Below are 13,989 nucleotides of genomic sequence, written 5' to 3' on the forward strand. Positions count from 1 at the left end.
CTTTAAAAAACCTTGTAAGTTAAAGAAACCAGCCACAAAAGACAACATATCACATGATTCTACTTATATGCAGTGTCCAGAACAGGCAAATGCTTAGAGACAGGAAGTAGATTAGTGGCTGCGTAAGACTGAAGGAAAGAAGGGGGGTTAAGAGGCATGGGAGTGACTGCTAATGAAAATGGGGCTTCTTTTTGAGGTGATAAAATGTGGTGATGGTCGCACACCATGTTTTTATTAAAAAACAAAACACTGAATTACATTTGTGAATAGGTAGAAATAGTGCTATGTGAATTTACTCAATAAAGATGTTAAAAAAACAACTCAGGCTCAGATTTAGTTTCTTTACTAAGGTCACAAAATACGAAGGTGGCAGAACTGGTGAGATCTCTCAGCCCCCAATCCTTTCCAATACAATAGCAGCTACAGTTTATCAAGCATCAACTATGTGCTGGACGTTTTATGCTCTCATTTAATTCAACAACTCTGGAAGGCTGACTCCCATTTCTAGGTGAGGAAACTCGTACCTGAGTGGAATAACCTGCTCAAGGTCATAGAGGTGATAAATTAATGAGCCAGAATTAAAAGCACATGCCCTACCGTCTCAGACATTCAGTTAAGACTATAATAATTGATTGCCATATCCATGTATGATATCCACTATTAGTTACTTAACATTTTCTTTAAGGCATTTGCTTCTCTTGTCTAACAAAGCCACAGGAAAGAATGGAGCTATAACTTGAAAGGGGAGTATTGGGGCTAAAGACATGTGAAGAGTGATGAACAAAAACCTCATTAAATTGGAGTTGGGAGGGCCTGGAGGGGGAGCTCTAAGGCCCGACCTCTCATAGTCAATTGCCCCAAACAAGAAGAGACACACTTTCCATCTGCAACAGGAAATATTTTTCTACTCTACTACTCCAGCAGGAAGGAGGATCTTCTCAGACACTCAGCCAATGAAAGACTTACAACCAGTGAAAACTTTTCAGCCAATGAAAAACCACTATACTTGAACTTCCAGTTTCCTCCAATGGACTCTTTATTTACAATGGCTCCTCTGAACTTCTCTTTCCTCTGTGAGAGAACAGCTCCTCTTCTTTGTTCTCTGGACTTGCCTGTGGTTCACCATTAGACTGCATGTCCTGAATTGTATTCTTTGTTGTTGCCAAATAAACCCATTTTGCTGGAGAAATGTCTGGCTATTTGTTTAAGGTCAACAGGTCAGAGTGAGGATAAGGAGCTACGACTGACATAATAGCAGCAGAGGGAGGAACTGCAGAGGAAGCTCCCACTGAGAAACAAGGCTTGCTGAGAAAAGGCTACAGCCTGAGAGGGAGGTGGGAACAGAAAGAATGTCAAATTGCAATAGGCAGAAGACTTAGATGAAAGGGAAGAGACTGATGGTGTGCATGAGTTAGGAGTTGAAGCTCAAGAGGTTGGGCCGAAAGGACTAAAAGAAAGGAGGTTGAGGTAGAAAAGCAGAAATAAAAGTTGAAAGATGGATAGGGATGGGGTTACAGCGGAAGGGAAGAAGGCTGGGTGGTGAAGAGGTCAAAATGAAGAATAAATTTACAGAATGGTTAATATGTACGATGCAATGGAGACACCAAATAGGCCAGAGGAAAGTGAGAATGAAGCAGGATACCAGGCTATGCTCTTGACTCTGGACTGGAAGGAAGGAAGTGCCGGTCAACATCTGGTAATCGAAGTAGAAAGGTTACCCACACAAAATCTCAATAAACACTACAGTATTAAAAGCTGCCCATTTCAGAAAACACTACCCAACCAATACTGCTCAAATCAGGAGTCAAGTCTTCTCAAGAGGTCAGTGTGTGGCCGCACTGAACCTACCAGACTAGCTGAAGTAGATTCCAATACAGCAAAGCTCAGGTTCACTGTGGGTGAAGAAATGGGTGAAACCAACAATGAAAGAAGCTGTGGTCAGAGAAAAGAAGTTCCAAATTCAAAACTGGCTCCAAGATGTTGAAGAAACTATGTGAGAAGGTAAGGGAGTTCATGTGAGTTTTCTACTAGAATTTGGAAGTTTCTGAATGTGGAACATTGCTAGTAAGGAAAAGAAAATACAAACCAGTTGATTAAGATATTTCAGAAGCTATGGAAGGCAGTGTGGAGGTTCCTCAAGAAATTACGAATAGAATTACCATATGACCCAGCAATCCCTCTCCTCGGTATCCACCCCAAAAATATAAAAGCATTTCTATATAGAGACATGTGTACGCCAATGTTCATTGCAGCTTTGTTTACGGTGGCCAAGACATGGAAACAACCAAAATGTCCTTCGATAGATGAATGGATAAAGAAGTTGTGGTACATATACACAATGGAATACTATTCGGCGTTAAGGAAAGATGATATAGGAGCATTTGTGACAACATGGATGGATCTTGAGAGTATAATGCTAAGTGAAATAAGTCAGACAGAAAAAGCAGAGAACCCTATGATTTCACTGATATGTGGTATATAAACCAAAAAGAACAAGACAAACAAAGGAGAAACAAAAACTCATAGACACAGACAATAATTTAGTGGTTACCAGAGGGTAAGGGGGTGGGGGGTGGGTGATGAGGGTAAAGGGGATCAAATATATGGTGATGGAAGGAGAACTGACTCTGGGTGGTGAACACACAATGGGATTTATAGACGATGTAATACAGAATTGTACACCTGAAATCTATGTAAATTTACTAACAATTGTCACCCCAATAAATTTAATTAAAAAAAAAGATATTTCAGAAGCAATTAATACAATAGCCAATACACGGGGGGGCGGGGGGGGGGAGTCCTAAAACCCATAATGCACCTGGACAGGCAAAAATATCCATATATTACTGGTCATTTGTAATAAGCAGTGGGAACTTCTAAATTTAAGTGAAAGTGATATAAAGAAATTCAGCTTTATGATAAAAGATAAACTGAAGGCTAATTTGTTTTATTACAGGACTCTGTATGTAAAATAATTTACAGTAAGTTTCTTTAAAATAGTAAGGTTGCTCATTGCTAAATGAGTGAATTAACCATTATCTGACATATACACAATCTTCCAGAACATTCCTACAGTACAACTATACCATATTTCATTTACACCTCTTGACTAGTTTCTAAATTGGGAAATACTCCAACCAGGTTCCCTCTCGTTATCCCGGCTACAAGTTACCAAACGAGAATGTCTGAAAGATTTTAGCCCCTTGGCTTCATCTGTTGAAGCCTCTTGATTCCAGACATCGCCCCTATTTGAATCATTCAAGCGCGCACAGACATGCTAGTTCCTAACTACCCGCCTATAACTTGGATTTGGCTATTTATTGGATCTACTTTATTGGATTAGTACTTATTGACTAATACTACACTTGCTATTTTGATCTATTCATGTGATTTCAATTCCAGTGCTCACCCCTGATGCTGTAGTTTGCTTTTACATCCCTTAAAAGCTAGGCTGTTGTTAACCTTCAAGTTCAACTAATTCCATTTCTTTAGTATGCCTAAATGCTCGCCAGCTGTTTATAGTTCTCCCAGGGACATTCTTCTCCTTCTAGCAATGACCCAGTCTGACACTCTGAAACTACACACTGCCTAGCATGTAAGCTTTAAAAAGTGGGAGAAACCTCTCACCATTCAGAGCACTATACAATATAGAAGCCTCTTGTTTGCCCATCTACAAATACATACACATGCAAATATACATATAATTTTTTAAAGTCCTGTTTGAATTACATGATTTTATCCTAATTAATTTACACTAATAAGAATACAGTACTAAAGGTAGTAGGTAGGTCCTTTCTGACTTTCACCATTTCTAATCCAAAGGTTCTCTCAAAAGGAAAAGGGGAAGAAGAAATGCAATCAATAAGATAGTTCTTTAAACAAAAACAAAACAACTTTAGTCAACTGCAGGAAAAGTTTAATAATATAATCTGCATCAAGATTGAGATTCGCAGTTCTCCGAAATATGTACTCAATTTTTTTCTTGATGGTAGAGATTAAGGAAAAACATACTCTCAAACAAAATACCCCTATATAACACAAATCTACCAAACTGTAGTTTTTGTTCCTCCAAAAGGATTTTATACAGACTATGTATGGTTTTTGTCCACTAAGGATCAGAGAGAACAATATTACAAAAGGAATAGAAGTAAAATACCATTAAAATAAACTACAAGGGCCCAATTCTACTACTGGGTTCAATTAGCCATTGCTCCCTTGACGCTCTTAGAGCTCAGGTAAGATAACTGCCCTTATCTAATTCCATCTTATCCCATACTGGACGCTGTTTTCTATGAAGATGTATCCCCAGTATCAAGGACCAGAAGGTAGTAGGCATATAAATGTTTGTTACCTAATAAAATAATCAGGATGTTAATTATAACCATTTCCATTAAAATTATTACAAAGAAAATACAATATTTACATATAAGGTCTGGAAGTCAACAGCTGAAGACTAACCTACCATATAAATGAGTTTAAAAATAACAAACAGTGCAAACCAAAGGCAATGGTTCCCAAATCAGAATTTGCGTAATAATCTAAGGAGTTATACTGATTAAAGTAACAATGGATATTATAATAGACAAATTCTGAAACTGTGGCATAACATAATAGCTTATTTTTATTTCATGCTTACATGAAGTCCAAAAATCCATGTTAATGATCATCTGGGGGCATAAGGAGGCTGGAGGTGACGCAGGCTGACATAAGTTCAGCTTTCTCAGACCATCATTTCCAAAGTTGCTCTGGCAGACAACACTCAACCAGCAGGTGGAGAAAGGAGAGCACCGTTCAAGGGAAGCTTGTTTTTGTCAGGGATGAAAAACACTCAGTACTTCTGCTTCATTTCCTGTGGCCAGATCTCAATCACATGGCCATCCCCAAATACAAGAGGGGCTGGTAAATATATAAGTGAGTTGGGATCCGAGAGAAAAGGAAACAAGCTTGAAGAGCAAGTCAGTCTTTACCTCAGGGTTTTAGAATACATATTCTGGAGCATTATCCCAGGTGATCCTCATTCAGATCTAACAGGACCACAAAAATATTTAAGATAGCCAAGTGATGTTGATGCATGCCCAGCTAGGAATTAGAAAGTAAAGAGTTTGGAGCAAATAGAAAAAATATTTCCATGTAAAAGTTTAAAATAATGTGCTGGATAAAAAGAAAACAGAGGTGATGAGAAAAATTGAGCCTTTGTGCCTAAGGATAATATAGGTGCAACTTGGGAAATTCTTCCCTCTTTGGCCTGTAATAATCTCTTGTGGCTCTCTTCCTAATTCTAGTAGCTTCTTCTCAGGCTTCCTTTCCTCCACTCATTTCATATCCTGTGTTATACTTTCCCTGGCCATGAGCTGTTCTCATTCACTTCCAATTACCACTAAACATACTTTTCTCTGAGCCCAGCCTCACATTGAACTGTCTACTATTACTACGCTTCTCCATTTAAATGTCCCACTAGGACCCCAATATATCCAGAACTGAATTCATTTTACTCTCAAACCAGCTCTTCTGCTTGCATGCCCTATCCACCTAGGCTCTCTAGTCAAAACCCTAAGAGTCACTGACAAATAGACCTCACATTAAAAGCTTTTGTGCTTCAAAAAATACCACCAAGAAAGTAGAAAGACAACCTACAGAATGGGAGAAAATTTTTGTAAATCACGTACCTGATAAGGGACTTGAACCTAAAATATAAAGAACTCCTACAGAGCCGGCCCGGTGGCTCAGGTGGTTACAGCGCCATGCTCCTAATTCCGAAGGCTGCAGGTTGGATTCCCACATGGGCCAGTGGGCTCTCAACCACAAGGTTGCCAGTTCAATTCCTCGAGTCCTGCAAGGGATGGTGGGCAGTGCCCCCTGCAACTAAGATTGAACACAGCACCTTGAGCTGAGGTGCCGCTGAGCTCCCGGATGGCTCGGTTGGAGCACATCCTTTCAACCACAAGGTTGCCAGTTCGATTCCTCACCTCCCACAAGGGATGGTGGGCTGTGCCCCCTGCAACTAAAATTGAACACGGCACCTTGAGCTGAGCTGCATCCCAGATGGCTCAGTTGGTTGGAGCGTGTCCTCTCAACCACAAGGTTGCCGGTTTGACTCCCACAAGGGATGGTGGGCAGCGCCCGCGTGCAACTAGCAACCGCAACTGGACCTGGAGCTGAGCTGCGCCCTCCACAACTAAGACTGAAAGGACAACTACTTGACTTGTAAAAAAGGCCTGGAAGTACACACTCTTCCCCAATAAAGTCCTGTTCCCCTTCCCCAACAAAAATCTTAAAAAAAACAATACCTACTCTCACTAAATTAAGACAATGAGAATTTTTTTAAAAAGTGGGGGAAAAAAACACTACAACTCAATAAAAAGTAGTCCAACTGAAAAACGGGCAAAGGATTTGATGAAAAGAACGATGCTCGACATCACTAGCCATCAGAGAAATCCAAATCAAAACCACAAGGAAATACCACTTCACACACCCTAGGATGGCTATAATAAAAAAAATTTAAAAGACAGTAAGTTTATTGAGAATGTGGAGAAATTAGAACCCTCATTTACCGCTGGTGGGAATGCGAAATGGTGCAGCCACTCTGGAAAATGAACTGGTAGTTCCTTAAAAGGCTAATACAGAGTTACCAGCTAGTCCACTCCTAAGTATATATTTAATAGAAATAAAAACTTATGTCCACACAAAAACTTTTCACACAAATGTTCAGAGCGGCATTATTCATAGCCAAATAGTGGAAATAACCAAAATGTCCATCAACTGTTGAGTGGATAAATAAAATGTGGTATATGATACAACAGGAATATTGTATTAATTAGCAATAAAAATATTGATACATGCTACAATATGATGAGCCTTCAAAACATGCTAAGTGAAATAGGCAAAATAATATAGACACATAGGTAGATGAATAGTTGTCTAAGACTGGGGAGGAAGTGACAGGCTTAGGCGTAAGAGGTTTCTTTTTGGATTAAATAACATGTTCCAAAATTGACTGTGGTGATACTTATACAGCTCTGTGAATATAGTAAAAATCGCTGAACTGTACAATTTAAACTGGTGTGTGAATTATACCTCACTAAAGCTGTTTTAAAAAGAAAAAGCTACCAAACATTTTAATCCAGAAATTGATGCAAGAGAAAAGGCTGCTTCTCCAGATTATTTTATATTCTCTATTATAAAATATAAAGTTTGTCGGGGCTTTTTGGTACCTCAGGTAACAGAAAATAAAGTTAAATGTAGTGCTCAACTATAATACCTCTCATCTAGGCTTTCGGAACAAGTGTTTGTTTCAGAAGCAGCTGCTTCCTGATTTACATTTTTAAATATTTTAATTGTCCTGTGCTACATATTTTAATGTTACCTGCAGCCTTAATCCTTAAGAGTAGAAAAGATATACCTTTATGCTTATAATAAATAAATTTAAATAGTAATCCATCACCAAATAAGAATCTGAACTTAAATTTACTAGGTAAAAGTAAACTTTTCACTGAAGTTGTGGAAGCAGTAATTCTGTCCAGACTTTGCTTTGTATGCCAATCAGTATACTCACAGAAGAATGCTGGGTAACTTTTTATTTCTTTAAATTAGTATCACATAAGGAAGGTGGATGAATCACTTAATAGTATTACTAAGAACTGGGGTGGGGGAATAGGAGTGGAAATTAAATCTAAAGTACTCGAGAACTTTAATCATTGTATACAATGTACTATAACACATTTAAACATTATTGGTTTAAGTAACTGGAGATTTCATTAATTTTGCTTTATATTAGAAGTACTGTATTACTGCGTGATTGGTTTGATGTGAACTGTCCATGAGATGCATTATCCAGACAAAAAGATTTAATCCTAAACTATTTTCTCCAGGCACAGAACACTTTCCAGGAGCATCTCACTCCAGCCCAGATAGAGGGCATTCACTGAATATAAATGTTACATCAGACTAGAAAAATTAAAAGGAAATAAGACAAAATGCTGGAAAATCTAATGCGACCCAAATCTAACTACCTGGATTATCTGCTCTTTTTTCTTTTTTTTACTACCATAACCATTGTTTAATTGCATTTCATGTTTAATTTACCATAGTGGGACTATACAACAAAAAACTGCCAACTGTCACATGAATATAAGACACTCTTAAATGTACACACAAGGGAGCCATTAATATAGCTACCATGTTTCCCCGAAAATAAGATCTAGCCAGACCATCAGTTCTAATGTGTCTTTTGGAGCAAAAATTAATATAAGACCTGGTCTTATTTTAATATAAGACCGGGTATAATATAATGTAATGTAATATAATATAACACAATGTAATAGCAGGTCTTATACTAATTTTTGCTCCAAAAGACGCATTTTAGAGCTCATGGTCCAGCTAGGTCTTATTTTCGGGGAAACACGGTATAAGGATCCTCTAAAGATGTACTCATTCCCATTCAAACTTTTGCTTACTACTTAATATACTCAGTTTGTACTAAAATGTTTTTTATACACGTATGTTTTGAATTACAGCAGTGCCTTTTGTAATCTATTTTTCTAAAACCTACAGTAGTTATTTAACTTTTGGGTGTCATGGGCCCCTTGGAAAATCTAATAAAAAATTATGAACCCTCCTGAGAAATGTACACATATGCACGTTCCTCCAGAAGCCCCTCACAGACCCTCGGTTACCAAAGCCTAGCTATTACTTCCCATGACTACCAATCAAGTCCCAACTTCTTAGTCCAAGTACTTCATAATGTAGTCACTATTAACTTAGTTAATCTATCTCCTGTTCTTTCCAACTACACGGACCAGTCATGTCTCTCTCCTCACTATCCAACCACAGAAAATACCATCCTCTTTTTCCTGGCTTGCCTTCATAGTTCCCTCTGTTGCTTTCCTGCACAACTGTTTGCTTTCAATGAATCTTTCCTGTGAACCTAAAATACCTCCCTTGCTACCTCCTTCTGCCTATTATCAGATCATCTGATCCTGTCTGAATTCTGAAACATGTTATCTGCACCTCAAGGAGCTCTCTCCATGTTCTACATTTCATTTTACCAGTTATTAAAAATCAGGAAACATAGACACATATGTTTTAACTATGTCACATTTCCAAATAATACGCTCCAAATGTTTTTCTTCAACCTCTATAAGCCTTTTCATGTGAATTACTTCACATACCGTGCATTTATGTGTGTCTTTTTTCCTAGCCAGTAAGATTCTGAAGGGCAGAGATGGTAACTACTACATTTTGTGTGTCCCTACAAGCTCCAACACAAAGCAAGGACACACTCAGTACAGAATACTTGAAAACCTGGGCATCAGTGTTTTTCAGGCATTTCATACATTCTGAATCCCCAATTATAAGATTTTTCAATGATCATCTATTTTTACCTACCAGAAGTCAAATAATGTTCTACTTCCAGTGAATACTTGATGAAACGAGAACTTGCTAACTATCCAAAATCATGCTTAAGTTACTGTCATCCATCCAATATCTACTAATTGATGTCAACCCTTTCAAAACAAACAAAAAACCTTCAATATATTAAGAATCCTTACCTACTGACCATTAACCCAAAAGGGTGCACAAAGATGGCTCCTACACAAAAATAATCCAAATGTAAAAGCTATTATTATCCTTTGGTACTACTGCAAAGTTTAACTCCAGTTATAAAACAAACTCGGAAAACAGAAACAAACATCCCAAATTATACATATGCGCACTACAGGAGGCAGTAAAACAGCATAAAAGTATAAGAACTTTTTTTAGAAACTCTTAAACACGATATAAAAGTTTAAGACCAACTGATTCATGCTACAACATGGATGAACCTTTAAAATATTATGCTAAATGAAATAAGTCAGTCACTGATGCCCACATATTGTATGATTACATTTACATAAAATATCCAGAATAGGCAAATTCATAGAGAAAGTAGATTAGTGGCTTCCAAGGTCTAGGAGGAGGGAAAAATAAGGAGTGACTGTTAATGGCTTTTCGGAGTGATAAAAATGTTCTGGAATTAGATAGTGGTAATGGTTGCACAACTTTGTAAATAAACTAAAAACTACTGAATTCTAGACTTTAAAAGAGTGAATTTTATGGTATGGAAATTACCTCAATTTTTAAAAGTTTATGACCATTTGTGCTGTTGTACCTCAAAGAAAACTTTTTTAAAAAAATAGGAATCTCATTTTGTAATTTGTTTTCTCAAGCTGATTTAAACTGCAGTTACAAACTGGTCCTCTTCCAATCCCTTTTTCAAATCACAGCCTTCAATTTTTATCAATGGTAACTACCAACTTGCCAACATTTACTAATAGATTTTTCATAAGAATCTCAATTTCTAAAAAATTCCTAAAAAACTAGAGTTCTAAAAATACTGGGCACACTGCTCAGCAACAACGGCCCAGAGCTGAGCAGCACCCAACACACCTGCTCCCCTGTGCCACGGTCTCCACTCCCTACTCTTCCAGATACTGAAGCCACCAGTCAGTGAGTCAGTTGCCCTTTAGCTTCCCAGTTGTGAGTCTGTTATCCCTGAACGAAACAAAGACCACCTACCTTTCTTCCTTGCTTATTAGGGTATACTAAGAATCACTGCTGACAACATGCAATCATGAAATTGGTCAAAGGGTACAAATTCCCAGCTATAAGATGAGTAAGATCTTGACACCTGTTGGACAGAACCCTACAAGTGTTACAAATTCATGCTATATAAACACTTTCATGTGTGTGTGGGGGGGAATATCACAGGAAAAGTTTTTCTACTACAAATTATTTTCATTTATAATTAAAATTATTTTCATTTACTAATAGAAAATAGTACAATAGTAACCTTTTATACCCATATTAGGTGTTGACACAAAATGAGGAATGCTGTCTTATTTAGATTATTGATTGGATATGAAAACAAATTTCTTCATTTACTCACAGTTTATGTTTAAGCCATCTAGAATCCCCCCACACATACTTATGGGCACAAAGAAAAACAATCCCTACTCGTTATAGTTTCTATGTACTAAACTGTATTTGCAGAGATAGAAGAAAACAGAACACAACGTGAATATAGAAATAACAGACAAACTAGGTTCTACTACTTCCTATCTCAAGTAAATGAGGATTGTGCTAAATGCTATGCCAGGTACTTGCCAGCTTTAAAATTCTGCGTACCTATCCAGATTTCCCTTCCTCCAAATAAAATAATCCATCTAGCTGAACTCCTTTTCCTGTAGATGGGAAAGATTAAAATAGTATTTGCGTTCCTTTTCATTTTTATCATAACTTCTTATAGTAATAAAATATCAACATATACGATGACCTCTAAAAGCAACTATTCCCTTTAAAGGAGGCAAAAAGAAACTCATTTCTCAAAGTCTTCCAAAAGAATGACCTGATGAGCCAATTACTTAGTAGATTAGGGGTAAACCTCAGTGTTCTTCCCCCTTTGAGCCATGTTACTTCACTAACTTGTCAAAGTATCCTCAAGTGTACAGGTGACATTTTAAACATCATCATTAACCCCCGAGTATTAATAGACATTATATAAAACTGGAGTAGCATCACAATTGCTTCATAATTCCAATTCCTAAATACACAAATGCAAAGCTGCAACTGGATTTTATGTCCGACTGAAACCACAATCCTGTTTCTGTTTAAACCTGATGGTGAATAAACTGGCATGCTCTCCTAAAAGTTCACTAAATTCCTAATGCATGCAATGATCCAAACTGCAAAAATAACCTTTTTGAGATTGTAGGACTAGAAACAAAACAAAAATCAATCATTACCTCAATTATATCTTGTGGAAGTACAAAGTGCCATTAAGATTGATAAAGATTAGTGGAGAACCTAGATCTTGAGTTCCACACCATCAAAAGCATAAAGTTAGTAAACTGTACAAGAATTAGCAGGAGTTAGTTTATGCTTTAACTGTGCTTTACCTGTTATTCTTTAACAGTGCTGTCCCATGAACTTTCTGAGGATATAAACCAGAAATTCTATATTGTGCTGTGCAATACCATGGTCAATTGCCACATGTGGCGACCGAGCACTTGAAATGTGGCTAGCAGGACTGAGACTCAATGTTTTATTTTAATTAATTTAAGTTGCCACATGTAGCTAGTGGCTATCCCATTGGACAATGCAGTTCTATACTTTGAAATACAATGTATTTCAGTAACACATCGTTATTGACTAAACAGTAGTTTCTGAAAGTATCATATCATGGCCTGATGATGTCAACACTAGCTATAACCTTGCTGATACTAAAGATACACAAATTCAGTCAGTAGCCTAAACATAAAATAAAATTCACTTACGAAACGAGAATTCGTGAGACCGCCTAGGTTCAGAATTTAAGGTACAATATTCACGGAGACAATATTAAAAAAAACACATCCCAAGTTTTCCCCATTGTTTTTGCAAAAGGGGTAACAACTCTCGGCATAGTTTCCCAATGCATGCACGTTACTTTCCCTGCAAATCTATTCAATATCTTCTGTCCAGAAAGACAAATGGTAAAAATAAATTCTCACCACTAATAAATGGACGGCGACTCGGTAAATTTCACACGTTACTTTCTCTCTACCTTCAAGGAGAGATTACCAGTGTTCGGAAACCTCTGCCTCGCCTGAAAGCCTTGTAAACCATCTCTCCGTGTTTGCAGGTGAACAAATCATTCCGATCTAGTTACGGTATCATTGCTAGACACCAAGTCTTTTTTTTTCAGTTCAAGAAGAGTGACCGCTCTTTGCGCGACTGCGGGTCTTCTTTGACCAGCTAGTCCTTCTTAAATCAAGAAAAGTAACCAAGATGGTGCACAGGATGGCAAAAGAAAACAAGTCTGGGGACCTGCACGTGGAGTAACTAGTCCCTCAGCAAAATCATCCGTCTTTAAGCCGGAGACAGTCAGCCTTGAACGACCCGGCGAAGCGGCCGGGCGAGCAAGGTCGTGCCCCCAGGTCACGGCCGCCGGCACCGCTCCCGCCGGCCGCGGGAAGCCACCTGTTAGGCCCGAGCCTCACCTGGCGGGAGCGCCGGACGCGGCCGCGGCCGCCCGGGCGGGGAGCGCGGGACCCGCCCCTCTCGCCGCAGCGTCCGGAGGCGGCCGCGAGCCCCCCGGCGGCACGTGGGCGCACCCCAGCCCGGGTCTCGCGGACGGGAAGGTGGCCCGCGATCCCGGCCCGCCCGCCCCACGCGCGTCGCCGGGGCGACACACAGCCTCCCTCGCAGCCATAGCGCCTAGAGGGCGCCCCGGCGGCCCACACCGCGCGCTCGCCGGCCCGCCCGTCCCCCTTCCTTCCACCCGGTCGGCGCGATCCCGCCTGGCCGCCCCTCACCTACCTGGTCGCGGAGTTTGAGGAATGCCATGGCGGTGGCCTCCGCCGCCGCCCCGGCCCACCGCTCCCGCCCAGTCGCCTCGGCCGCTGCCCGGGGCCGACGGGTCGGCGGCCGGTGGCGCTCAGGAGTCCGCGGCTAGGGGGCGGTGCCGCTCCCGAGCCACCAGCCGCGGCCAGCGAGAGGTGAGGCGCCCGGCCGGTCCCGCCTCCTCCTCCAGGACTCCCCGCCCTCTTCCTTTCTTTCGCTTTCCCTCGGCTGCCTCCACGCGCCGCCGCCGCCGCCTCACGCCCCCTTCCCGAAACACCCTGGCAGCCCCCGCGCCGCGCCGTTCCAGCCCGCGGCAGCGGCGGCATCCAAACTCCACTCCACAATATTCCCACCACCGCCCGCCACGATTGGCGGCCGCGCGGGGGAGAGGCCAGAGTAAGCCGAGCGCCCATTGGCCACGCTGCCGTGCTCGCTCGTGGCCCCCGCCTCCCGGAGAGGAGGAAGCGGCGAGGGGTGGGCGCGGGGCTGCGGGGCGCGCGGGGCGGGGAGCAGAGCCGGGGGAGGGGCAGCCAGGTGCTGCTGGGCGCGCGCCTCGGGCGCGGTGGGCGGGCGGAGCCCGGGGCGGGAGCTGGGGGCTCCGGGGAGGGGGCAGCGGCCCCCAGCTCGCCG

General features: G+C 40.8%; 1 protein-coding gene across 6 annotated transcripts in view; it reads right to left on the minus strand.

Annotated features, from left to right (window-relative positions):
- The window catches only part of ANKRD28 (ankyrin repeat domain 28), a 145,231-nt gene extending 131,660 nt beyond the window's left edge, over positions 1–13,571 (minus strand). Inside the window, exon 1 of one of the 6 annotated variants that reach the window (XM_081071292.1) lies at positions 13,336–13,571. In XM_081071292.1, the coding sequence (XP_080927418.1) occupies positions 13,336–13,362 (27 nt within the window). In that variant the 5' untranslated portion in view covers positions 13,363–13,571. Of the gene's footprint in view, positions 1–12,527; positions 13,019–13,335 lie in introns of those variants that run through there. The other 5 variants (XM_081071294.1, XM_081071293.1, XM_081071299.1 and 2 more) reach the window with 5 other exon arrangements.
- Between the last annotated feature and the right edge of the window lie 418 nt (positions 13,572–13,989).

The sequence above is a fragment of the Rhinolophus hipposideros genome (genome assembly GCF_964194185.1).
Source record: "Rhinolophus hipposideros genome assembly, chromosome: 14".
NCBI lineage: Eukaryota > Metazoa > Chordata > Mammalia > Chiroptera > Rhinolophidae > Rhinolophus > Rhinolophus hipposideros.